General features: G+C 58.0%; 2 protein-coding genes across 7 annotated transcripts in view; one reads left to right on the top strand and one right to left on the bottom strand.

Moving 5' to 3' along the window:
• The first annotated feature begins 251 nt into the window (after positions 1–251).
• Prr36 (proline rich 36) lies at positions 252–5,540 on the top strand. Of its 2 annotated transcripts, none has more exons than XM_074054237.1 (6): positions 252–642; positions 1,212–1,486; positions 1,577–1,676; positions 2,134–2,246; positions 2,339–4,510; positions 4,667–5,540. In XM_074054237.1, the coding sequence occupies exons 2-6, from the start codon at positions 1,219–1,221 to the stop codon at positions 5,191–5,193; spliced, it is 3,180 nt and encodes a 1,059-aa protein (XP_073910338.1). In that variant the 5' UTR covers positions 252–642; positions 1,212–1,218; the 3' UTR covers positions 5,194–5,540. The 2 variants fall into 2 exon arrangements, with proteins under 2 accessions (XP_073910338.1, XP_073910339.1); XM_074054238.1 differs by having other exon boundaries at positions 1,160–1,486.
• A 2,869-nt stretch (positions 5,541–8,409) lies between these two features.
• Evi5l (ecotropic viral integration site 5 like) overlaps positions 8,410–25,336 on the bottom strand; it is a 30,418-nt gene continuing 13,491 nt past the window's right edge. For 3 of the 5 annotated variants that reach the window (XM_074054239.1, XM_074054240.1, XM_074054241.1), the window contains exons 3-20: positions 23,486–23,675; positions 22,874–23,098; positions 22,722–22,796; positions 21,985–22,110; positions 20,614–20,757; positions 20,376–20,465; positions 19,278–19,375; positions 19,122–19,182; positions 15,988–16,041; positions 14,966–14,998; positions 13,792–13,932; positions 12,544–12,672; positions 11,030–11,170; positions 10,712–10,867; positions 10,461–10,607; positions 10,284–10,379; positions 10,104–10,199; positions 8,410–9,931 (exon numbers count right to left, since the gene is read on the bottom strand). In XM_074054239.1, coding sequence (XP_073910340.1) covers positions 9,653–9,931; positions 10,104–10,199; positions 10,284–10,379; positions 10,461–10,607; positions 10,712–10,867; positions 11,030–11,170; positions 12,544–12,672; positions 13,792–13,932; positions 14,966–14,998; positions 15,988–16,041; positions 19,122–19,182; positions 19,278–19,375; positions 20,376–20,465; positions 20,614–20,757; positions 21,985–22,110; positions 22,722–22,796; positions 22,874–23,098; positions 23,486–23,675 — 2,281 coding nt within the window. In that variant the 3' untranslated portion in view covers positions 8,410–9,652. Of the gene's footprint in view, positions 9,932–10,103; positions 10,200–10,283; positions 10,380–10,460; positions 10,608–10,711; positions 10,868–11,029; positions 11,171–12,543; positions 12,673–13,791; positions 13,933–14,965; positions 14,999–15,987; positions 16,042–17,428; positions 18,949–19,121; positions 19,183–19,277; positions 19,376–20,375; positions 20,466–20,613; positions 20,758–21,984; positions 22,111–22,721; positions 22,797–22,873; positions 23,099–23,485; positions 23,676–25,336 lie in introns of those variants that run through there. The other 2 variants (XM_074054242.1, XM_020159545.2) reach the window with 2 other exon arrangements.

Below are 25,336 nucleotides of genomic sequence, written 5' to 3'. Positions count from 1 at the left end.
CCTCTTCCTCTTTCCCCAAATCTGGATCTGCCTCGCATCCCCTAAATCCCTAGGGCTGCATTCTCCCAGCAGCCTCCAGGCCACCCCAGCTAAGGGGTTTCCTTGGGATATGAGGGAGGTGGGGTCCCCCCGCCCAAGTCCCCTAGGCTGTCTGGCCTCCGCTGTCTGGATTGGTCGGTGGGCCAGAGGCGCGGTGGTCCCTCCCCCTGGTTGCCAGGACCCAGCCTATCCACGTCCAAGCGGGCCTCGGTCTCTGAACGGTTGGGGTGGGGGGTCGCAGCAGGTGCGTGAGCATGTGTAGGGGTCTCTGGGGGTCCATGAGGGATTTTCCCGCCAAGCCCCTCTAGTTGGGGCTCGGGTGGCCAGGCACAAATGCGGAAACAGGCCTCCCCGGGGTCTCAGAGAGGCCGCCCCTGTCTCCGACGCGCGCCTCTCTCCCACCCCTCGGCGCGCTCCCGCCTGTCGCACTTCGGGGTTTGGACCGAGTGCGCGCGGCAGAGGGGCGGGGCCGCCGGGCTCCCCGGGCGCAGCCGCCTGCGGCCCCCTCCTGTCGCTTTCCCGCCGCTCGCGGTCGCCGCCGTGCTCCGGCCGAGCCCCACCCCAGGCGACCCTGCGCAGAGCGGCGAGAGGCCGGAGCCGAAGGTGAGCGTGATGCGAGCAGGTGGAGGGACTGGGCGCGGGCCAGGGCCGGGCTGGGGGAGGGGTCGGGCCGGAATCGCGGCTCTTTGTCTCCCCCGGAGCCCGTTCGCGGGCCTCGGGGCTGCTCTTCCTCCTGGCAGGTGCTGGCATCCCTCGGGGAGGGTGGGGGAGGGCTCTGGGGTTGGCGAAGATACCCCGGCGTGCGCTCGGGTCCCCAGCGTCTGGAGTCTGAGTCTGCCCCCTGTTCGCGAGGCTGGTCATCTAGTTCCAGAGGGGCGAGGGGTAGGGGCGTGGATATTGTTCCTAAAAGGTAGCTGAGGCGAGGGAGGGGGACCAGCAGGGCTTCTCGGCTTTGGGAATGGCAGTGGGTGTGGGATTTGAGGACATGGCTGAGCAGCCAGGCTGGTGAGCGGGCGTGGGTGGGCGAGGAAAATGAATCCAGGCCCTGACTGAGGTTTAGGCGCCCATGGGTGGAGAAGCTGGAGAAAGGGCAGCAAGGTACCAGAATCCATCTCTACAGTCAGCGTAGCGGTCCGGGACCTGGGATGCTGATCCGTGTGTCTGCTCATCAGGTACGGGATGGACAAGAGGGATAAGCCCAAGGGAGGGGCCGCTGCGCGGACGCCAGCTTCTCGTCCCCCTGGCCTTCCGACTCCTAGGCCCCCAGGGTCTCCTCGGCCTCCTCCCCCAGTAACCACTGCAGCCCTTAAACTTCTGGGAGCAGCAGGAGCTTTGGGGCGAAGGCCCCAGACAGAGCGAGCCGTTGGCGGCGGCAGAGCCGCCCCTCCACAGGCTGCTGCCGGAGTAGGACCGACACGGAGCGCTGTGGCAGGTCCCCGGAGCCCAGGTACCCAGTTCCGACCCCATCTTTTCCTCTCCCCCTTCTTGAAGGGACTCTTCTTTCTCAGGCACCATTGACTTGATCTTCTCCCTGTAGCCTCCAGACCCCTAGCTGCTGGGAGAGGGGAGAAAGCCCCAGCCAAGAGCCCCAGCCAGGCCTCTATCTCTAGCCCCGGGCGTGCCAGCGGGACTACCAGGTAACATGCCCCCTCACTTAGTCTACTAAGGAAGGGTTAGAGTAACAATCTGGAACCTGGAACTTTAAAAAAAATTTTTTTAAATGGGACTTGGGGGTTGAACTCAGGGTTTCATGTATGCAAAGCAGGTGCTCTACCGCGTGAGCCATACCTCCAGTCAGTCCATTTTGCTTTGGTTATTTTGGAGATGGGGGTCTTCTGACCTATGGGCTGGCCTCAAACAACGATCTTCCCCATCTCAACCTCCCAAGTAGATAGGATTACAAGCGTGAGCCACTGGGGCCCTGTGTACCATCTGGAACTTAAAAAAATTACACATAGGGGATTACTTGCAGATCAGGGGTGCAAATTGGGTGAGACTTATTATTGGTCCGTAGAGAAGGTATGTGCCCCATTTTACAGCTGGGAAAATGTAAACTTGGGAGGTCCAACAAGAGCTGGTCCTTCCTGTCCACAGGCCAGGCCATGTTGGTCAGAAGGGACCCCGTCCACCCTCTGAGGAAACTGTGGCCAGAGGAAAAGCCCCAGAGGCACCCAAAAAGAGTGCTCTGAGCTCAGGGGCCCGAAGAGGTATGTGTTCTTGGGAAGAGGGGATTCCTAGGCCGCAGAGGGATTGGCCTGGAGGTATCCGTGTCCCTTTTGGCATTCCGCTTTGTCTCCAGACTCTTCAGGGCCCACTTCAGGAGCCCCCTCTCCGGCCATCGCCCGTCGGTCCAGGGCTACAGCCTCAGAGGTGGGACTCCCTCGACCATCTACGAGTGCGAGGCCGCGGCCCCTGTTGGAGGCGTCCAGGAAATCAGTGGGGAGTGCTGTAGAGCCCCTGGCGGCAGCGTCCAGGAAATCAGTGGGCAGTGCTGCAGACCACTGTGCTACGGAGCCCAGCCCAGGCACCAGGAGGAGACCCAGCGCTGGTGTCGGCCTCCAGAAGCCGCCCTCGCGTCCCCTGGGCTCCAGTGCTAACCCTCTGTCCTCCCCAGCCCGCTCTGGGACATCTCCCCGCGGAACACTCCGGGCTCCTGCGTATACCTCGCAGCCCAAATCGAAAGGGCAGCAGGCTCTACGCCCCCCGCAGGCCGCAATCCCAAGAAAAGAGGCAGCCTCTGTGCAGGGTCTGCTTTCTACTTCTTTGGCCAAGCCTTCTCCACCTGGTGCCACCGCCGGACAGCCACCGTCTCCTCACGTGTCAGGGACTCCTCAGCAGGCCACACTCCCTCCCTCTCCACCCACAACGCCCCCTCCATCCACCTCTCTCCATCTTCAGGCCCTGCCCTCCCCTCAGGCCACGTCCAACTCACAGGACCTAAACAGTCCATTGGCCACGGCCCTCCCACTATCCCCTTCTGCTCCTCTCTCTCTGGAGACCCTCCCCTCCCCGCCGGCCACGCCCCCCTTGCAAGCTCCACCTACACACCCTGGTGCGTCCTCTTCAGAAGAAGCATCCATCGCTCTCCTGCGCAGAACAGCATTCTCTCCATCGGTTTCACCCTCTGTACAGAATGTGGTCCCCACCCAGGTTTCTTCCGTTTTCCCCCCTATTCCGATTCCCTTGTCCACATCTACTTTGTCTGCTTCTCTACCTTTAGCCACATCCCCTCCAAAAGTCCCTCCTCCAGTATCTCCGCAGAATTTGCCTTCTCCCCTTGCCACGCCCTCTCTGTCCACCTTTTGCACTCTGACCACGCCCCTTCAGCAGGTCAGTCCTTCTCTGGCTCCGCCCCATCAACAGGCCACGCCCTGTAATCTGACTACCCAAGACCCTTCTCTTGTGGCCGTACCCCCTCTACAGAGTCCTCCAGTTTCTCCTCCCCTGGTCACGCCCTCTCCACAGGCTCCGCCTTGCCTGGCATCGCCCTCTTCCCTGGTCAAGCTTCCTCTGTGCACCCCACCTTCTATGACCTTGCCTTCTTTACAGGCCATTCCCTCTCCCGTGACCATGCGACCTGTATTGGCCTCACCGCCACTGCAAACCACTCCTCCTCTGGTCTTGTCCCCTGTGCAGGTCCCATTTTCTGTTGGCTCACCCCCTCTGCAGGCCACACCTTCTTTTCTGCCTACACCCCCTATGCAAGCCCCATCTTCTCTGACCTCACTCCCTTTGCAGGCCCCTTTTTCTCCACCTGCCACATACTCCTTGCCCCTTCCCTCTCCTGCCTCGCCCCCTCTGCAGGCTCTTCTATCTCCTCCTGCCTCATCTCCTAGACAAGCTCCTCTTTCTCCCTCAGCATCACCTCCTCTATTTCCTTTGGCTACGCCCCCTCCACAGGCCCCACCTTCTCTGGTCTCGCCCCCTCCCTCCCCCCTCACTACGCCCCCTCCACAGGTCTCGCCTTCTTTGGCCTTGTCCCCTCTGAAGGCTCCGTCTTCTCCCCTGGTCATACCCATATCCCCCACGCAGGTCCCCCTTTTGGTTTTGCCCCCTCTGCAGATCCCGCCCTCTCCCCTGACCACGCCCCCCGCGCAGGCCCCGCCTTGCCTGGCCTCGCCCCTTCTGCAGGCCCCTTCCTCTCCCCCTGCCTCACCCCCACTGCAGGCCCCACGCCGACCCCCGACCCCAGGTCCAGATGCCTCCATCTCGGGCCCACGGCTGACTCTGGCGCTGGCTCCAGCCCCGCCGCCACCACCTTCGCGCAGCCCGTCCAGTACACTAAGTGGCCCGGACCTGGCCGGGCACAGCAGCAGCGCCACTAGCACCCCCGAGGAGCTGCGCGGCTACGACAGCGGGCCCGAGGGCGGCGTCGCAGCCTCCCCGCCCGCAGACGCAGAGCTCGCCGCCTGCCACCCGGCCGCCTGGAGCCGAGGTCCTGCTCCGCCGCTGGCAGTCCGCTGCGCCCCAGGTAAGGGGGCTGTCCACGCCGGGCTGTGGGCGGGAAAGCCTGTATCCCAGCTCCGGGGTGGGGCCATTGTGTCTGGGGGTGGGGCTGATGAAATGGGTGTGGTCTTAGACGGGGCGGAGCTTCCTTCTTCCTCTGCCCAGCCCAGCGTTTTTGCAGGAGTTCCTTTGCCGTGGACTCCTTCTGCGGGCCCGGGCTCCGCTGACGGCCTGTGCACCATCTACGAGGCTGAAGGGCCCGAGTCGGCGACCCCTACTCCAGGCGAATTGGATCCGGGACCCGGGTCTGGCGCCGGCTCTGGGAAGGTGGGGGCTGGGGCGGGGGCGGGGGCGGGGGCGGGGGCGTCCTCGCGGGGCCCGAAGCCGGCGCGCCTGGGTGAGCTGCCGCTGGGGGCGCTGCAGGCGAGCGTCGTGCAGCACCTGCTGAGCCGGACGCTGCTGCTGGCTGCGGCCGAGGGTGCCGCGGGAGGCAGCGGCGGCGGCGGCCCAGGGGGTGAAGGGGGTGGTGGCATCACGGGGGGTTCCCGGGCTCCGCTCAGCGACGCCGAACTGGGCCGCTGGGCCGAACTGCTGTCTCCCTTGGACGAGTCCCGTGCCAGCATCACCTCGGTCACCAGCTTCTCCCCGGACGACGTGGCCTCTCCACAGGGTGACTGGACTGTGGTGGAAGTGGAGACTTTTCACTGAGCCAGACATCAGCTCTGCCCACCACACCTACTCCTGTTTTAGGATCCGCCCCTCCGGTTACGCCCCTTTTGTCTTAGACCCCTCTTCCCCAACTCTTAGGCCCCGGCTTTCGTTGAATGGTTTTATCCCTAGAGCCCAAGTTTTTGGGTCCAGGCTTGGTCCCTGTCTTTGGCTTAGGCTCCGGACCGACATCTTGGTTTAGGCTCTCCCCTCGAGTTCGCCCGTTTGGGTTAGGACACGCTCCTACTCTCTCTTGAGTCCCGCCCTGCTCACCTCGGCCCCATATTCAGTGCATTGTCCACTCAGCGCAGCTCGAATTTGCAATAAAACCCGGACATTGGAGCCTTCGCGCCCTCGCTGTAGCCGCGGGCGCCTGGGCTTGGGAGCCTCCAGCGGGAGGCCGACCAGCGCGAGAGGCCGGGCCAGGCGGTGCTGGCGGTGCGGTTGGCCCTAAGAAGGTCGGAGCTCCGGCTGAACCTCAAAGCTTTTCTTCGACGGAAAAGAAGGGGCAGGCGAGGTGGGTCTAGGGCGAGGCCCTACCAAGTCGCTCCCATTCCGTGTGTCGCACATCCTGTGGTTTTCTTAAGCTTGTGTTTCTTCGGGTTCGACTTCTGCTAGAAACGCTAGAGTAAATGATTCAGTGTGCGTGGTCAAGGTGGATCCACCGAAGGTCTTCCCACACTTCAACACAAGGAAACTGGCATTCCTGGGGAACAGGCGGGAAGGGCTTGGGCGGGGCGAGGACTCCCCGGGGACTCCTGTCCACGGTCCCTCAGCCCAGTATGCACCCCCTTACCTTGCATGATCTCTACATAGGGCTGTACTTCAGAGTGAGGCTGGAGGCGGGAGGGAGGGTCCTCAGGCTTCAGCTGTTCCCTCTGCCTCCCTCTTGACTCCGGGCGCTCTCGTCCATTGACTAAGGAGACTGCAGTGTTCAGAAGGCAGGCCAGCAACCTGCCAAAGGCTCCTTAGAAAGACCCTCCACAGATGTAAGGTCCTGAATGGACTGACCTGGTTGGAGCCTGCAGAGAAGAAGTGGCTATTCCTAGGGCCGTGTGGGAGACTGGGTAGTCCTCATTGTACTACGATATGCATCCCACCCCCATGGGCATTCTTGTCCTGTCCCCTACTTGAGGCATCTTAATCAGGCTACCAGACCGACATCAGAATTCCTCCCCTCCAATCCAGTCATCCTGATCCTGGAGTCCCTCAAGCCCCAGTCCAGGCCCCTCTCTTGTACCTAATGGCCTTTCTTCACCAAGGATCTCTCCTGGTTAACACCAAAACTAGGGAGGCATTACCAGGTGGGCAAAAACAGTGGGACCTGGTGTCGGGCCCTCAGCAATTTCTGCCCTTGGTTCCCATCCCCTTAGTCCACCTTGTATCCAGGTTCTTATCAGGCACCCAAGTTGTGCCTGTGCCCATCCTGAAATATAGCCACTTCCCACTCTACAAAGAGAAATGAGTTCTCAGAGGGGCATTGCTACCTCCACTGTGAGAAGCCAACAGAGGGTTGGAGAAGGAGGAGGCCAGCATGCTTCTGCACTGAAACTGAGATTTGTGATAAAGCACAGATTTCCACTCTAGATGGGTGGAGAGCAGACCTCGTTGTTCCCAGACTCTGAGACAATCCAAAGGGAAGGGCAAGGCAAGCTCCCCTGAGGGAGTAGGGCAGAAACTCAAGACTTGTCCCTGGGGCCCCCTCCAGTGTCCCACATCCAGTCAGCAGGGTAGAATTAATTACTCTGTGGCAGCAGACTGTTAAATCTGTGTGATGGGAATGGTGCCTGTGGCCTGTGATGGACCTGACTGTTCTGACATGTAAAACCATGTGGTACTTGGCTGCTCAGCATCTCTGAGCAGCAGTGGGGCCACTTTGGGGGCCCATACTGGTGCAGACGGCAGGGACTGTGCTGGTGTCTGCCTGGAGCCAATTAAGTTTCTGCCCCTCAGCAGCCTTCTATCCCTGGCTCTGCCCTCCATGTGCCAGCTGGCACTCAGCCTCAGCTCTATGGGAAATCCCACAAAGGACTCTGCCTCTTGGGCCCTCTTCTCCCCAGGGAGCCTCTACTCACTATCCCCACTGCCTGACTCAGTTTGGTTCCTGATGCACTGTTCTCCATGACTCTCAACCCTGTGGCCTATTTGATGGTGTCCTTCTCCCCTAAACCCTCTGTTTTTTTCCCCCAGTACTGGGGTTTGAACTTAGGACTTGGGGCTAGACAGGTACTCTACCACACCCCCGGTCCCTTTTGCTTTTATTTTTCAACCGGGGTTTGGAGTATCTGCAGTGGCCAGCCTGGACCACAGTACAGCTACCTATGCCTCCAGTAGCTGGAATGACAGGCTCATACCACCATGCCCAGCTTTATTGGGTAAGATGGGATCTCATTTTTTGTCAACACTGGACTTGAACCACAGTCCTCCTCATCTCTGTCTCCCTAGTAGCTGGGATTAGAGGTGTAAGCCACCATGACTGGCCCTTCATTTTATTTATTTATAGTTTTTGAAATTGGGTCTTGCTATGCAGCCCAGGCTGGCCAGATTCTACTCGACATCCTCCTGAGTGCTGGAATTACAGATGTGTACCAGCACACCCAGAAAAAGGCCAGAACTCTTGATCCTGATTTGAGTGGTAACACCAATGATCTTGCTGATCTGGCCACATCCAAGTTCTGCTCCTTCTTTTCAGGCAACCTGTCCTTCCCCGCTGGTCCTTGTGACATCTGGCCTTTATGCTTTTGCCCTTGGAGAAGCCTCTCACACCATCTCCTCTGGGAAGCCTTTGATTTTTTTCTGCACAGTTGTCTATTTGGACTTAGCACATTAGTGGCTGCCACCCTCCTCCCCCCAGTGCCTGTCTCTACTACAATGGGGGCTCCTCAGAGTAAAACACAGGGCAGAACACCCCAGAAGGAGTGAATGAATGCAACCAGATCCTCTCTTCTTGAAGGCAGAAATCCTGCATGTCTCTCAGGGCATTCAGTACAGTCACACCCTGCCCCAATATTAACACTCTTCTACCCCTAAGGCCTTGCTCACACCAACTGTTGAAAGTCCTTTTCTCTCCCATGCGCCAGCCACTCCACAGGAAGCTCCTGAGGACAAGGATGGCCCAGCTCGATAGCCCTCTTTTGGGGGCCAGGGACTAGGCACCCATAGCTGCTTGTGATTTCCCCCCACCCCAGGCCTGCCCCACTCAGCGCCCCTTGTCCATGACTGTGTAAATACACTTTATTTTCCATCTTTCCCGCCTGGGTGACATGTGGAGTGTGAACAGGCAGTGTGCAAAAATGGTGGTGGGCAGTGTGGGGGGCACAGAGAAGGGCCCCACAGGTGCCCGGCCTGGTCCCCAGGCTTTGTAACACTGAAGAGTTGGCCACCAGGAAGGTGGAGTGAACAGGGGTCCCCATCCCAGGAAGCGCTGGGGAGAGTGCTTGTGACACTACTCAAGGCTCAAGGAGCACCGTGTGGGTCAGCCCCCAAGGGTCAACCAGGCCCCTGGCTGTGGGGAGGAAGGGGTTTGGGGGATATTGTTGGACTTTGGCACCGTTTCAGCTCTGACTTAGCAGAGACCACGGGACCACTCCCAGAAGGTATGGGGAGGCAAGCTCCACCTGTGGGGCCCTGCCCTGGTCTAAGGGTAGGGCTGGGAGCACAGGAAGGAAGGGAATAAATGGAGGCTAAGGACCTCCAAGGAGAGGGCACCCTTTCATCCCTGACAAAGAAGGGGTATGTAAGTTATCTCCCAGAGAAAGATGGAGGCTGCTGGGGAGAAAGATCTCTCCTCTTTGCAGCTTCTCTGGCCCCAGAAAATCAGGGTGACAGCGCTCAGGCCCAAGCTGGTTCTCATGACAACTCACAACCCAGGTGGTCCTGCACACAGGAGGAAGGACTTTGGTTTCTGCTGCAAGGGGCCAGGGATGCCTGCACCAGGCAGGAAAACCCAGCCTGGCCTTCTGTCCCCAACAGTCAGGGGTTGGCTGGTCAAGGGTCACTGTGTTCAGAGTGCGGTTGTGGGGTGCTAACATCCAGCCCTGGGGTACCCCTCCTTCCTCAGACCTCTTCTAGCTCCTGAGCACTTCCCAGCAGGGCTGCCCTCGTCCTGGGGGAAGCCTGCTGGGAGGAGGAACTTCCTGTTCTTCCAATTCTGGGATCTCTGCGTGTCTGCCCCCCAGCCCTTGCTGTTAGGAGGGCAGACTCTCCAGGTAACTGGCCTAGGCACCCCTTGGACATTTGCAGGAGGGGTACGGGCCAAGATGGGTAGACACTGCTGGACAGGGAGAGCCTGCCCGGAGGCCCAGCCCTCTGCACGCTGCCTTGCTAGCCTGGCCCTTGGTAGACGGAGCCACAGAGGCATGGAGTTCCTTAGTGCGGAGGGCGGGCAGAGCAGCGGGCCACCAACTGCTGCGGCGCCGGCGGCTGAGGCCTCCCGGCTTCCAGCGCACGCGCCCCTGCCTCAATTGTCCAGGCCCTGGCTATAGGGCGCCGCTAGCTCATCAGCGTCGCTGTCAGAGCTGCCCTCGCTGTCCTTGGCTGGCCGCTCCAGACGGCGGAAGAAGCGCGCGTCGCGCGGGGACAGAGGGTAGAGAGCGTCCTGTAGGGCCGCGCCCACGCCCACGCCGAGCAGCTCCTCATCCGACGACGGCAGCGAGTCCTCATCCAGGTGCCGCGCCAGGCTCAGCCCGTCAAAAGCCAGCGGATCCTCGAAGGGTGGCGGGCCCTTCAGCAGCCGCACCTGGGGCGGGGGACCGGCGCGCTGGAGGGGCGGACTGACGGACCCACGAGGGACTCCTGTGGTCAGGCACCCTCCTCCCTCGCCCTCCTAGCTAGCTTCGTCCTCTTCACTGCGCCGACGCCTGGCCTGTCACCCGCTTCCCCCGCGCGGGCCGGTACTGCCCGGCGCTCACCTCGGCCTTCAGCTCCTCGATCTGGTCCTTGAGCTCGCGGATGTACTGAGACGAATCCGAGTGGTTCAGCTGGCCCTGGATGCGACCCTCCTCCCTCTGGGGGGCGGGCCAGGGCACCAGAGGTCAGAGCAGGGCCAGCCCCCCAGCATCCCCCCACCTCGCCTCCTTCCCGCCACTCACCTGGATTTCGAGCTCTGCGATGCGCTGCCTCATCTCCGCCACCGCGGCCATGCTGTCCGCCTCCCGCAGGCGCACGGCCATCACCTCCTCCTTGCTCTGACAATAGAGGACGGAGGGCGAGTCAAGAGGGTGACAGGGTCCGGGGCGGGGTCGCGGGGGCCAGGGCAGGGGTAGCACCTTGTACTCGGCCTCCGCCTGCTTGCGGCGGCTTTCACTGAGCTGCGTCTGCAGCCCCTTGTTCTGCGCTGCCAGGTACTGCAGCTTCTCCTGAAGCGCCACGCGCTCCGCCTCCACGCGATTCAACAGGTTGCGGTGGATGTTATCCTAGAAAGGAGCACAGGAGGGCGCACCACCGGGGGTCACGGCCTAGCCAGGGGCCCTGGCCCAGCCAGGGGCCTAGCTGCCGACCCTGCGCAGGCGCAGCCCACCTGCGTCTCGAGTTCCACCACGCGCTGCCGCAGTTCGCGGCCCTCGGCCAGGGCCTGCGCTTCGCGCAGACGAACGCTCATCAGCTCGTCCTGCACCTCGCTCAGGACCAGCTTCCGCGGGGACTCCTTCCAGCGGCCGCCACGGGACAGATGGGCCTGGGGAGATGGTGTCCGAGGCCGGCGATCAGCCTCTGCCGGGGAGGAGGGCCGAAGTGCGGCCGCTGGCCGTCTTTGAAGGGACCACCAGAGGAGGCGCACCCGCCACTCCATGCGCCTAGGGCTGGGGCGCTCTGTCCGCTCTGCCCACCTGGCCCTCACCTGCCAGGCATCGGAGAGCTCCTGCAGCTGCAGTTTCAGCTCTCGCGCTGAGGCTACGGCCTCGCCCTCCCGAACTTTGAGCGCCTTGAGCTCCTCCTGCAACCGCGCTACGTTGTTCTCGTCAGGCAGCGAGCTGTTCCTCTGAGGGGAAAGAGGGGGTCATGACCCAGGGCAGCTGTGCAGTCACGTGGCCCTGCCTGCAGGATCAACACCCTCAGCCTCGTTTCGCGGAGCTCCACCGTGGGCAACTTAGCTGGAGGAGGGTGGCATCCTGGACTACAGGATACACAAGGGACAGGGACCAGGCCCAGGGGAGAGGCCCTTACTAGGTAACCCCAGTCAGGGTGTAAGATGGGTTGTCTTAGGGCAACCCCTTACATTGTGGGGCCTCCATAAATGTTACTGCTAGTAACACTAGGCAGGAGGGAGGAGCCAGGGGTGAGGCCCTGGCTTCCTTACCCCGCCCCCCACCTCCTCAGAGCCCATCACCAGCTCTGGGATCTGCCACAGCAGGGCCTGAGAAGGTGGGTGCAACCTCCCATGCTTTCCCCAGGCCAGGCCAGGTAGCCCCTCCAGCCAGGAACAAACAGGCTGAGGGGCAGCCTATGTTCTGTGCTGGTGTCTCTAGGACTCAGTGATGGGTGATTTGTGTACTAGTTGCTTGAGCCAAAATCTTGTGTTGGCCTGACCCTGGTTTGGTTCTGGGCATGGGAGGCGGGACAGAAGGTCTATGGGATGCACACTTCCCTCCAATGTGGAGGAAGGAGTGGGGGAAGCTCAACTGTTAATGGAGGCTGAGAGTTGAGGCTGACAGGCAGATGGTCCCTCCCATAGCTGTGGCAGCCATTGCGGGTGTGTGTGAGTGTGTGTGTGTGTGTGTGTGTGTGTGTGTTTTAAACAGTGCAGGGTTCTGGATGAACACTGCTCTGGCACAGGTGTAGGGGTCCTATGGTGTCTCCCTACCTCTGGTAGCTCCTGAGAGAATTGAGTCAATTCAGAAAGTAATCGAGGGGCTAGGCAGGAATGGGTAGTCTTCAGTTGGCCCTTGGGGGGTGTCTTGATGGGAGTGGGGTTGGAGGCAACCCTGATGGGCATGGGCCCTCTCTTCCCACCCTCCCCTTTCTTTCATCCTGGAACCCAGGGCCTGGGGGAGACACATAAGGGCAGGTGCACACTCGGTGGGGTTGTGCTATTGTGTGTGCAAGTATGTGTGTACTAGTTCCAGGGCTTGAGAGGGTCTGGAGGTGAAGGGTCCAACTTCCTGTACCCCAGACCCTTGGGCGGAGACCATGGTGGAGAAGCCAGTGTCCAGGGGGTCAGGGATGTCCACTGGGTTGCAAAGCAGCAGGCAGAGGTGGCCTCCTCCACAGACTCTGGTGGAAGTGGGGGGAGTTGCTCTGGCTGCCCCTTCTCTTTGGTTAAGGCCTTCTCCTGAACCTCTTAAGCTTATTCAGGACCTTCCTCCCCTTTCCCAGGGCCCCCCAACACCCATCAGCCCACCCACCCAGTCGCACCTTCTCCATGTCCAGAACCTTGTCCTGCATTTCCCTCAGGGCCCCCAGTGTCTCTGTCTCCCGCAGCCGGGACTGTTCCAGCTCTGTCTCCAGGTGGGCCACAAAGTCCTCAGTGAGGCGTGGGTTCTCCTGGGAAGCAGAGGATTGTGTTGGTTTCCTACGAGGGGGTAGGGGAATGGGCAGCTTTGCCACAGCTTGCCCTGGGCACAGGCCTTGCCCTCCCCCTTCCCAGAGCCCCTGATCCGGAAGCCTGGTTCTGGCAGGGCATGCTGGTATGAAGCCCCATGCTCTGTGCTTAGGTGTCCTGGCACTGGGGACAGCTGAACTGGCTGGACAACTTTTTTGGGAAAGTTGCAGAAGGGGACGGGCCAAAGGGGACTTTCCATGGCCTTAGGATGCCCCCTGAGGGATGCCAAGGACTGCTTTCCCAGAATTACTGGGTGGGGGTGGAGCATGGGCGCCTGCAGTACTGAGAGTGGCCCAACCACACTGTGGATGTGGCCAGGGCAGGGTCTGGCTGGGGACTGGGCTCCAGTCTTTGCATTGCCTCCTCTACATTTTCTCCTCTTTCCCCATTTCAAAACTGGAAAGGTTGGGGAGAGATAATTTGCTTTGGGAAGCTCAGCCATGCCTGGGCTGGAAAAAAGAGACCCGGCCTCTGGGGTGGGAGCTGTGGTCCCCCCTAACAGCCCTGGTGGTCTGATAGGGCATTTCTCTGGGGACTGCCCTTGGCAGCACTCCAACTAGGGCTTCCTGCTCCCTGCCTTCGACCACTGGGGGGCTCTGATTTTCTGGGTGCCAGCGGCCTGCCCTCTGCCCAGATAGGTTCCAGGACTCATGTAGTACTCCTGGGTAGCAGTGGTCAGACTTTGGGCCTGAGGATATAGCTCTTGTCTCAACCATCTCCTCAGGGTTGGAGCTCAGGGGCTCTCTGGCTGGGACAGTCTGGTTCTCAGAGGCCTCAGCACTGGCACTAGGGACCTGAAGAAGCAGAGTGTCTGGTTGCAAGACTGACACCCCACCTGGGCAGGGAACTGAAATCTCTGGATGTCCTCGGAGTCCTTGCTCGCTGAGAGATGAGGTGTCAGTGGGGCAACCTGCATTGGTCTCTGGGTTCCCCGAACCCCCGAGAGGAACACGAAGAACTGGGGCTGAGGCAGGATGATCTGAGCCCCAGAAGGCCAGACGGCAGGACGTGGCAAGTGGGGGCGGGACCCCGCTCAGCGGCCACGCCCACCCACTGGGTACCTGCTGCTCCTGCAGTTGCCGGATGGTGCACTGCGCCTTCTGCAGGTCCTCAGCGGCAGAGCTGCACTGCTGCCGCACAACCGCCAGCTCCCGTTTGATGACATAGTTCTCTTCGGCCTCCTGCGCCCGTGTCACCTGCCCCTAAGCACAGAGGATGGGGGAACCGTGACCCTCTGCTTCCATCCCAGGCCCTGCCTTGGGTCACAGGGAGGTCCAGAGAGGGTGGAGGACTGGGAAAGTGAGAGACCTCCTGTACTCAGAGCCTGGGATGGGGGTGTCCCACCTGGGCCTGGGGATGCAGCTGGTGGAGACAGGCAGAACTGGACACCTGAAACTCCCCAGGTTCTGCCAGGATTAAATGGGGAATGGGGATCCCATGCTGGGCTGCACACTGCTCCTTCCCCTCCCCAGTTCTGGCAGGGCCTGGTCCTTAACCAGAGCCACTGGCACAGCAGTGGCTAAGTTCATGTCAAGGTAGATTCTGGAGGCAGCCAAGGTGTCAGTGGCTCAGGATTTAGTTCCCCCGACAGAGCCAGCTGTTTTCACCCTGCTGGGAGGTAGAATACACCTCTCCCTGGGGTCTCTGCCTACCTGGGGTAAGACCCCCCCACCCCATCCTCTCCCCCACCCAATTTGGGCCTCCCATTCCAGGCTCGGAGCCATCTGGTGGTATGCAGAAGCTTCCAGATAAAGCCATTCAAGATGAAGCAGCAGCAGAAGCAGGTGAGAGAAGGCAATGGGCTTGGCAGGTAGGAGCAGAGGAGCAGGGTGAGGGGCCAGGAGGGTTGTATGAGTATGTAAATGTGTGTGTGCACGCACCAGAACTGAAACTGATATGCTTGTAGAGTCCTGAGCACTCCTGGGACCCACCTGTGTGGGGAAGTTTTGTGTCTGCGCATGTGTGCGTGCATGTTGCATATGTGTATGTAAGTTCATGCCTCAATGCACTCACAGACATGCCCCCCCATTTCTGTCCACCTCACATGCTCCCCTCCCAGGAAAGCCTCTGTCTCCCTGCACACAGGCCCCAGCTGCCCCCATGCATGGTGCCAGGCCTGCTCCCTTGCCCCCAGAGTGGCAGCAGCCAGGGAAGGGGTGGTTACTTGCTGTCATGTGCAGGGACCAGGGAAGGGGCCAGGGAGGAAACTGGAGAGGAGACAAAAAGCTACAGTACCTGGATTAACCTATCAGCCAGAGCAGCGCTCTCCTACCCGGCGGGCGAAGGGGGGTCCGAGCAACAGGGGAAGGAGGCAGAGCAGAATGCACAGGGACAGGAGAGGGGAGAGACAGACAAGAACCACTTGTCACTAATGCAGTGGACTATCTCTAGAAGCAGGGGAGAGAGGAGTGAAGACCAGAGAACCAGCAGGAGAGGACCCGGAGGAAGACCAAAGCCAGAGCCAGCTCCGTCCTGGAGAGGGGTTTGTGTGAGCTGAGAGGTCAGGGTGCCTGCGGCTGTTGGGAGGCCATAGGACTGAGGCCAACTGGGAAACTCAGCAACAGAGAGTGTTACCTTACTGTAAGTGAGGAAGAGCCTTCCTGAGAGGGCTGGGACCAAGCACGTGTTTTAATTTTGAGGGAGAATAGGAATTGAGGCTTTGGGCCAAGGGCAGTAAAGTCCTGTTCACTCCCTGTGGTCAGTGGAGGGTTAAGTGAGCATGACAGAGGAGCAGGAAGTGGGGACCCTAGAGCTGGAACTATGGTAAACAATCAAACCACTCCCATCTTTATCACAGTGGGGTACAGGGTTGAGGCCATAGCTCCCCACCACAAATGACAAGGCTGGCCCCTCCTCCTCCTCTATCCCATCTCCTTTCCTTTCCTTCCAGGGTGAGGTTTCCAAATTATGGGGTGGGTGCCTTGTGGCCCAATGACAGGGCTCCTCTGCCAGTCCAAGGGTTCTGCCTCCTTTCCCCACCTTTGGATTGCTGTCCACTTTGATTGCTGTCCACTGACTTGTAACTCAGCCCCAATTCTATGGTTAATCACAACGTGAGCTAGGAACCAGGGACTCTCTCTAGAGTCCCCCAGTGATGACAGGGCAGCCCAAATCTCAGTGGGGCTCAGGGTGGGGAGTTGAGCCTGGCTTCTGAAGCCAGCTGGTCTAGGGTGTGACCTTGGCCCTAGTCCTAAAGGCTGCTGGACCCTGCAAGAGGTCTGGAAATTTGGAGCCCTGTTGGCGGCCACGCCCCTCACCTTCTCCAGGGTCTCAATCCGCTGTTTCAGAAGCCGGTTCTCTGTTCGAAGCCTCTATGGGGAGAGAGATCACATCAGTGCCTGTGCCCCACTCCTGCAGACACTTACCCCCCCCCCCCCCGATTCACCCACCATTGAGGTCAGGTTGGTCCCTTTAGGAGCCAGACCACCTCCAGGTAGGACTGGCCCAGTCTCATGTTCTGGGTCAGCAGTTTCAGAAAACAGGGCCCATTCCTGTTCAGAAAGGCCCACTTTGAAAAACAAACCTTCAGTAAAAATAACGTGGCATGCTTTCATGACTGTCTGGTGGGGGGGTGCTGTGATCAGCACCTCTTTCCTTCCCAGGAGTCTGTTTCCAGACCATGCCTGGGTCTGTCAAGGGCAGAGGCCTCTGTGTTTCTCAGAAAGCAGCTGTCAGACAGCCCCTGCCCCCCACCTTGCTTTGCTCCCAGCTCCTGGGTCAGATTCTCCAGAACAAACTCTTTGTGTGTGTGTGTGTTGGGGGTGGGGACTGGAGTTTGAATTTAGGACTTCTCTTTTGCAAAACAGGTACTCCACTGCTTGAGCCACGCCTCCAGTCCATTTTGCCCTGGTTATTTTGGAAATGGGATCTCTCAAACTATTTGTCTGGACTGGCCTTGAACCATAAACTTCTTGATCTCAGTCTCCTAGGCAAATCTGGGATTACAGATGTAAGGCGCCATAATGTGCCTCTCTTTGTAGTCCGGGTTGGCCTGGAATTCATGATCCTTCTGCCTCCTTCTCCTGAGTGATGGAATTTCAGGCCTGGGCCACCATGCTGTTCCGTGTTGGTGGAATGTGGGTAGGTGTCTGTGGTTTGATGTCCCCCATGACCCTCTGGGAAGCAAGTGACACTTATATAAATGTTGTACCTAGTGTCCCCTGGATCCTGGTTATGAAGAAATAGTTTGGATCAGGTGATTGAGGGTCCTGCCTTGCTGTGGTCACACGAACATTTCCTGAGTTGCTTCTGGGGGAGAAATGGTGATGGGAACACCCAGAACACTCCTAAGAAGCAACTGCAGTCAGCAAATAATGGGTTTGATGGTCATTAATTCAGGTCATAGAAAGGGAAACTGGATCAAGAGCAGGACAGGGCCCTGTTCACAGCCAGGTCAGACCTATTTCAGGCACAGGATTAGGACCCCTGACCCATGGAATGCTCCACCCTCTTTGGCCTCAATTGGTCATTGCACCAAGTAGAGCCATCCTTGGAGGAGTTGGACAGGCCTGACCAACAAATGCTCTATTTCTGCTTATGCCAAAGGGAAAACAAGAGAGGAAGAATGAGTAAAGAGTGTGTGAGGCTATATATTTTTCATGGTTTAAATATTTTTTTCTGTATTTTATAATGTTTTGATACCCCAGGGTCTTTCTAATTCTGAAGAGACTCTCCCCCCGCCCCCCTCCCCCCGGAAACTATCTTATTCCTAGATAGCAGAAGGCACATTTCATATACAAATCAACCAGCCCAGAGTCCCAAATACGAACCACCGCTTTTATCTAATATTCACACACCAAGCTGATATCTTCCCTGTATACCACCCCAGGGTCAGTACTAGAAACTGGGGAATCGTCCAGAGCTGCAGAAATTATTCAAACTGTCCAGTCCTGAGTCTTTTCAAACTTGTCTCTCCTGACTGACTTGTTCCTTCCTGTGAAGGCCACACCAAAGATCTGGCCTACACTTTCCCCTTGCTGTCTCTGCCTGGCATAGCCTGCCCCCTCCTCTTGGGAACTGTAATAAACTCTTCTTTCAAAGGTAGTGGTCTCTGTTATCTTGTTTTACCTGATTAAAACAAATCTCTGACACATTTTAAAACAGGTTAACAGGTCCTTCTCCTAGAACTCCACAAGAAGGCATCTACCTGACCCTTAAAGTTCCTTTCAGGAATTTTTCAGGCTGGCCAGTGGCCCTAGGTGTGTGGCATCCTTGTATACTACTGGGTCTTCGGGGTCACCAGATGAGAGCAGGCCCTTGTCTGTACATGAGAAATCACATGTTGGGACTGGTGTATCACTCAAGTTGCCATTCCTGAGAAATGGAGACACTAAAAAACCCAGGATACAAAATGATTTCTGGAAGCCCTAGGAACAAGGCCAGGCCAATGGGCATCAGGTGACCAGGATTCTAATCTAAGTTCTGCCCCTGCCTTTCTATAGGAGGTGGAGATGGTGGGGATGATGTTGATGGTAACAATTTTCAAGGCAGAACAAAATACCGCATTTTGCCGATGGGGCCACTGAGGTTCACACAGGTGAATTCACATGCCAGGTCCACACAGTTGGCCCTTGGTGTAACTGGGATTTGAACTCTAGTCTGTTAGATTCCAGTTTTAGCCATTGTGTAACTCTGCCCTTGAGGATGACAGAACCAGTCTGTGTGGGGATCTGTATCCCTGACTGTCCCCTGTACTGGGCCAGAGGGCCCTCATTCATAGTTATAATCTTGATACCCAGCAAATGCTCTATAAATGCTTGTGGAATGAATAACTAAAATCGTGTGGAAGGGTGAAGCAGAAGGAAGGCAAGAGAGGGAGCCTGGGCTCAGAGGCTTTACATGTTTAGGGAACCATTTGGTTCAGTGGTGCTGGTAGGCCAGACTCCAGGGGAACCAAGTGGGGCACCGACACCCTGGCCTACATACCCTGGAATCTGGCTTCTGCAGGCCTTGGCTCTCCTGCCCACCAGGCATGCTGCTACCTTGGGCCTTTTGCACTGGACTCCTGGCCTGGAGTGTCTCCCCAGACCCATCTGGCCCTCACCTCCACATCTGCATCCAGAGCACTCTGTAGAGTCCATACTATTTTAGTGATTTATTGACTGTCTCCCCATGACACCGAGGTGGGGGCACAAGGGCAGGGACCTTGGCTGTCTTGTTTACTGTTGTGTCTCCAGCTCTGAGAACATGCCAGCCGGGGCAGGTGCTCCCACGCTGGCCTGGCAGGTGAAGGAAGGGGCAGGTGGGTGGAGGACCATTGAAGCCTGAGGCTGGCAGCCAAGAAAGCTGTGCGCTGGGCGGGGCCGCCCTCTAGCGGCCATCTCTGAAGTTGGAAGGGGAGCCCAAGGGCACTTGTCCTTGCCCCCACCCCACCCCCTGACCCAGAACTCACTTTGATCTCAATTTGTTCCTCCATCTCCTTGCTCTTCATGGCTGCATACTCCTTCTCCAGCCTGTAAAAGGGAAGCGTCTGTGAGGTAGGTCAATCTTTCCCCTTTCCCCACCTCAGGGCCTTTCCCCTCTCCAGGAGCAGATGCCTGGCACTGACCTCTTCATCTTCTTGGGGTTGTACTTGACCTGGTATGCCTTGAGGACCAGCTTATCTGGGCAGCTGTCAAACTGGTGGGGGATCACCCTCTGGAAGTACTGTGGGTACATAGGTAGTCACCACCATGTAGGCCCTGACCACCAGGGCCACCTGAGTCCCTGCTGTGTGCTCTTGCTGGGGCCTTGCTGCCATGTCCCCAGCACAGGGCCTTGCCTTTTGTGGCCAGTCAGTCAGTATTTGTGGAGCAAATGAATGACTGAGTGTGAGCAGCAAAAATGGGGAGAAGGGAGGGCCAACTTTCACAGGATGCCTGTGGCCAGGGCTTCTTTCTGGAGAAAATCAGGCTCAGGGAGCTCCTGAGGGTCAAGGTTGGGGTGTGTGTGGTGTCTGGACACAGGAAACCTTCATGGAAGTAGGGGTGGGAAAGCTGAGGCCCCTGAAGCCTCCACAAAGGGTTAAGGTAAGCCACAGTAGACATAGCTCCTGTCCTTTCAGCGCAGTGGGCCCCCTCTGGAAGTTGTAGACAATGGATGCCCGTGTTTGGGGACACAACTGTAGCCTTTGTGCATTCTTCCCTGAAGCACCAGCTGGAGGACGCTGGGAGGGGGCAGGGGCCTGTGTGATGGGCGAATGGCGGGGAGATGCAAGCTGGCCTCTGCTCCAGCAGGCAGGGCAGGCCCAGGTGGGCCAGGGTGGGAAGCTGCCCTTGTTCCCTCTTGTGCCCTCGCCTGGCTAGGGGACTGGGGTGAAAACATATCCAAAGCTTCTAGGTTTGGCCAGGGTTACTCGGCCAGCAGGCGTTGGGGACCTGGAGCAGTGTGGACTGCGGGGGGGTGGGGGGAGGAGGGAAGGGACCTCCTAGGGCTCTACTGGGCCTAGTCCTTCCTCCTCACTGCCAGGATGCTGGTCCTGAACTGAGTATGGAAGAGTCTGCAGCTCCTCAGGGAGGTTTGGGAGGGGGTGCAGAGCGGAAATGATCCGAGATGCTCAGCACTGCTTTTCTTTGGGAAGCCAGGCCTTCCCCATCACTTGGGAGGGCCTCCCATGCCTGGTGCTCCCAGTGGGGGCAGTCCCGCCCTCCCTGCCATCCTGGCCCACCTGGGACATGCCCTCCATGTCCAGCTGCATCAGTTCTGTCTGGTTCACCTGTAGTAGTGCGAGGCCCACCCGGAACACAATTTCCAGCCCCTGCAAAGGAAGCGCAGGTCTGTGAGGTCCTGCCTCTCAGGGTGCTTAGAGCCCTCTTCAGGTGCCAGCCCTTCCTCCGCCCAGTTGGTAAGTCAGGCAGGATTCACTTCCAGGGCACTCTGGTGGAGGTGCCTTGTGGGAACCTCACCTCATACATGAAGATATCAAAGACACGGGTGGCAACAGGCAGGGGGAAGGTGGTGAGGAAGAGTGTGAGGAACCAGGATGAGGCGTACATAGACGTGTGGAAGCTCTGCGAGCGGAAGTGGGTGTTTAGGTCTGGTAGCTGCTCCTGTGGGGAGAGGGGAGGCCAGGGGGGCACAGTGAGAGGGTGTTGGGCACAGCTGTCCATATCCACCCAGGGGTGATGGATCTTGATGCCCCTGCCTCTAGGGAGCCTTTCCAGACCTGCCCTGGACAGACCATTAGTTTCTTCCTTGGTGCTCCCTTGGGATTATGTTTGGGGGAGGCTGAGGTATCCCAGAGCTTTGAGCAGCATGGGATGGTAGGGCCAGAGCCATGGCAGCCACAGTGTGTTGGGTGCCCACTCTGGGCACCCTGGGCAGGTGTTGATCCAACTGCTTGACTTGCAGCAAGTCATAGGGTCTTCTTGACTGACCCAAAGGGAGTTTGTGGGGCTCAAGCAGGTTAGGTTGTCCCCCACCCCAAAGCCAACGAAAGAGTAAGAGGTGGAGCCCATTGCCCTTAGTCAGAGCCCATCACAGGTCACTCTGTGGTACATGATTTTCTAGGGCTGTGCCCACCCATGGCCCCCAGCGGGAAGCCCTGAGCACAGTGGTGCTCTGGGATGCCTGTTTGATGGGCCTCAACTTCTGACTGCTGTAAAGTGGCACCACTGGGGAACTGAGGCTGGAGAAGGTGTTAGGAACCTGGCTTTTCTCCTGAAGCCAAGAGTTCTCTGTGCCCTAGGCTTACATGTCTGCTTGGCTATGGGAGGTCTTGGTTACTCAGCTTGGGCTGGGGGTCGCTTCTCCACAGGCCCTGGGTCCCCTGCTTGTGGCAGTACCAGACCCGCTGAAGCCACAACACCTTCTGTCTCTCAGGCCCCAGGACGGGTACTCACTGACTCCACAGCCCCTTGCTTCTGTAGCAGGTGGTGTGTGTAAGTGTGGTGCATGTGTGCATGTTTGTGTTTGTGTGAGCACTCGGCGGGGAACACCATGGCTCTGTGTGCCAGCCAGGAGCAGGCCCTGCGGGGGCTGCTATTTATAAACAGAGACGTCTGAGGCTCCCTGGTAATCAGCAGCGGCAAGCAGACAACACTTTCCCTCCCTTCACCACACCCGGAGCACACAGGGAGGGGGCCGCGGGTGTGTCTGATGCAGCCTGCCCTGCCCTCTCCGCCTTGGTGGTGCCCTCAGTGGAAGTGAGGACAGGAGCCCCTTTCTGGGCGGGTACTTCCAAGCTGATTTCTCAGACATGGAATTTTTATTCTAGGAGACTCCTGGGGACAGCCTAGGGTGACCTCTCAGGGAATCAGCCTCCTTGTCCTGCTCACCTGCAGCATGTACTCGAACTGGTAGATGCATAGCCCCAACTCGGCCATGCTGGGCTTGAAGAGCTCCCGCAGCCGGTACTCCTGCATCAGTCGCACGAACACGCAGAAGGCCTCTTCCTCAGGCATCTGGGGGACAGGCAGGGAGGGAGAGGGCCATGCTCACGGCTCTTGGCAGGGCCCAGTGGCCATTTCTTTCTGCTTACATGTATCTAATACTGGCTGTACCTGGACTCTCCTGACAAGGCATTGGTAAATATGGTCACCACTGTTTTACTGATGGAAAACCTGAGGCTGAAGTCACTTGTTGAGGGCCACTGGCAGGAAACCATGGAGCTGGAACTTGAACCAAGGTCTGGCTGCTGCCAGAGCCCAGTCTCATCTGTCCAGTTGAGATGCCTGTCCACTCCTGCTGTCTCTCTTATCTCCATCCTAAGCCCTCTGATTTCTCTGTAGGAAACTTCCAGGTCTTATAAACACCAAAGTCCCTGGCCTGAGGTCCCTCCATGTCCAACCCTGGCAGCTGCCCTTGTAGCCTTGTCCCTGCCCTGGATGGCATAGCATCAGGATCCAGCTAGGACCAATGCCCAGTCCCTCTGTTTCCTTCCATGGGGGTTTGGTCTGCCACTGTCAGGGGTCACAGTGAGGCATACAGAGAAGGAACAGTGACTTTAGGAGACTGGATGGAGGGAGTACCCTGCTTGTGTGCACCTCCTGGGGATGGAGCCCAAGACACCTACCTGCATGAGGAGCAGGCCCACGATGAAGGCGCTACCCTGGCAGTAGCCTACCTCCCGGTCTACCAGAGAGTACGCCTGGAAGGAAATGATGGAATGTGAGCAGGCACAGGTGGGATGACTGCTCAGGTGACCGGGGGGCCATAGTAACTCACCTTCATGACGTTGAAGAGCACCTCCTGGCCCAGGCTGTCTTGGCCCTTGAAGAACTCATGCTCTGGGTAGGTGCGGGCAATGTCTCTGCGGATCAGCTTCTCACAGGGGGAGGACATCTTGAGCAGCTCTGAGTACTGGTTCTTGACGGGCATGTCTGTGGCACTGCACAGGAGCTGCCACACAATGGCCCGGAAGTGGTGCGGGATGCCCTTGCGGATCAGTTCCTGTCTCGGGGAGGGGTGGGAGTGGGAGGCCAGGGCTGGACTCTGCCCTGTGCACTGCAGCCTCCCCATGGCCACCCAGTCTACCCCTCAGGCTGTGGCTTGCCCACACCTCTCCTGTGGCACAGATGAGGTCTGGGCCACTGTGTTGTAGCTAGATAGCCTGTGGTGCTTAGTGGGTGACCCTGCACCCTTCAGGGACATCAAGGGCAATAGAAAGCAAACAGCTCCCATGGGTACTGGGGCCTATCTGGCCTCACCCCTCACTCTCTCCTGTTCCCATGCCCTATGTGTATTTTTACTTCTGCCCCTGCCCAGTAGCCAAGTGACCATGTTGACCACTTGTGCTGGCCACCCTGCCAGCCGGTCTTGCCCGGCCGACCCTGCCACCTTGAGCAGCTTCTCCTTCCGGCGCCGCCATTCCTCCCACTCATTGGCGATGCGGCCCCACAGGATCCATGTGTCCTCCTCCAGGTGGCTCAGGTTGGAGGAGGCTGAGGAACTGGACACCAGTGAGGAGCCGCTATTCCTTCGAGAGCCATTCATGGAGCGCATTGACTTGGAGTCTGCTTCCAGGAGCCTGGGCAGGAAGGACAGGGGTAGGGGAAGAGGCAAAGAGGGGCTCTATTGACTCTCTGGGGACAGGAGGCTTAGGGGGAAGCCAGCTCCTCCTCCTGGGGTCTCACAGGACACTGGGAGACCGGGTCCATATCATTCTTGCTGAAGAGGTTAGAGCCAGTGACCTAACCTCTTTAAGCCACAGTTCTCCTTCATTGGTGCCTCAGAGAGGCTTCCATTGTGTGTGCCCATACTGGGCTGAGGACCATGTGCATTTGCATCATTTAACTCTCTGACCAATCCTGCGAGGCAGGTTTGGGGATGTTTGAGACTTTATGAAGGGGATCAGAGAGCAAGCCCTGGCTGAGGACACCCACCTAGCAAGGGCTATATACTATGTGTTTCATGTTTCTCTTTTCTCTCTTTCTTTCTTTCCTTCCTTCCTTCCTTCCTTCCTTCCTTCCTTCCTTCCTTCCTTCCTTCCTTCCTTCCTTCCTTCCTCCTCCCTCCCTCCCTCCCTCCCTCCCTCCCTCCCTCCCTCCTTCCTTCCTTCCTTCCTTCCTTCCTTCTTTCCCTAGAACTCACCATCCTCTGCCTCACTCTCTCAAGTGCTGGGATTACAGATGTGTACCACCATGCTTTGCTTTGACAACTCGGCTTTGTGGATTCTGCAGGGAAGGACAGAAGGTCCTTCCCAGGGCTAGCCAGTCCTACAGATAGCAAAGTACCTTTCTGTCCTCAAGTGCACTTTTCATATGCAAATCAACGAATCCAACGCCCACATTCCAACCATTTCCTCATCAGACTTTTACTACCTACCTGCCTGTACCCAGGGCCAGGTACTGGCCAACTATGGACAGCCCCTATGTCTGTAACCTGCTGAAATGCTTCAAACCAGTGATTTTTTTTTAAAAACAATACTGGAGTTTGAACTCAGGGCCTCATACTTGCTAGGCAGGTGCTCTACCACTTGAGCCACTCTGACAGCCATTTTTGTGTTATTTTTTTCGAGATAGGGTCTTGTGAACTATTTGCCAGGGCTGGCTTCGAACCACGATTCTTCTAATTTCTGCCTCCCAAGTAGCTAGGATTACAGGTGTGAGCTGCCACCAGCACCAGGCTCAAACCAGTGAATCTTTTTTCTTCCCCCCTTCCCCTGCCCCGCCCCCAGGGCTGGCTTTATTTATTTTTAATTTTAATTTTGTTTTATCATTTTTATATTTACTTACATATGCATACATTATTTGGCCAACCCCCACCCTCCAAAACCAGTGAATCTTAAGCCTGCTTACCCTGCCTTGCCCATTACTTCCTGTGGAAACCACTGTAAAGACTTGCCCACATTTTCCCCACGTTTCCTCTACCTTCTGACTGGCCCTGTGTGGGGTGGTCTGCACTGCTCCTCTTAGAAACTGAGTAACAAGGTATCTTTCCAGTGGCAGTGTTCTCTTGTCCATATCTGAGCATTGGTAAAAACCTACATTCTGGGCTGGGGGGTGTGTGACTCAGTGGTAGAGAGCTTGGCTTTGGGATCCATCCCCAGCACCACATATAAAGCTGAAAACAACAAACAAACAAATCTAACCCCCCTCCTAACCACCACCCCCACCAAACAACCCTACATTCTAAGACAAGGGCAGAGGGCTTTAACCACTTCCTTTCAAAATTGGCTCAAATTCACTA

This window comes from Castor canadensis, chromosome 14 (assembly GCF_047511655.1).
Source record: "Castor canadensis chromosome 14, mCasCan1.hap1v2, whole genome shotgun sequence".
Lineage (NCBI taxonomy): Eukaryota > Metazoa > Chordata > Mammalia > Rodentia > Castoridae > Castor > Castor canadensis.
This window is presented reverse-complemented; position numbering and strand designations above follow the sequence as displayed.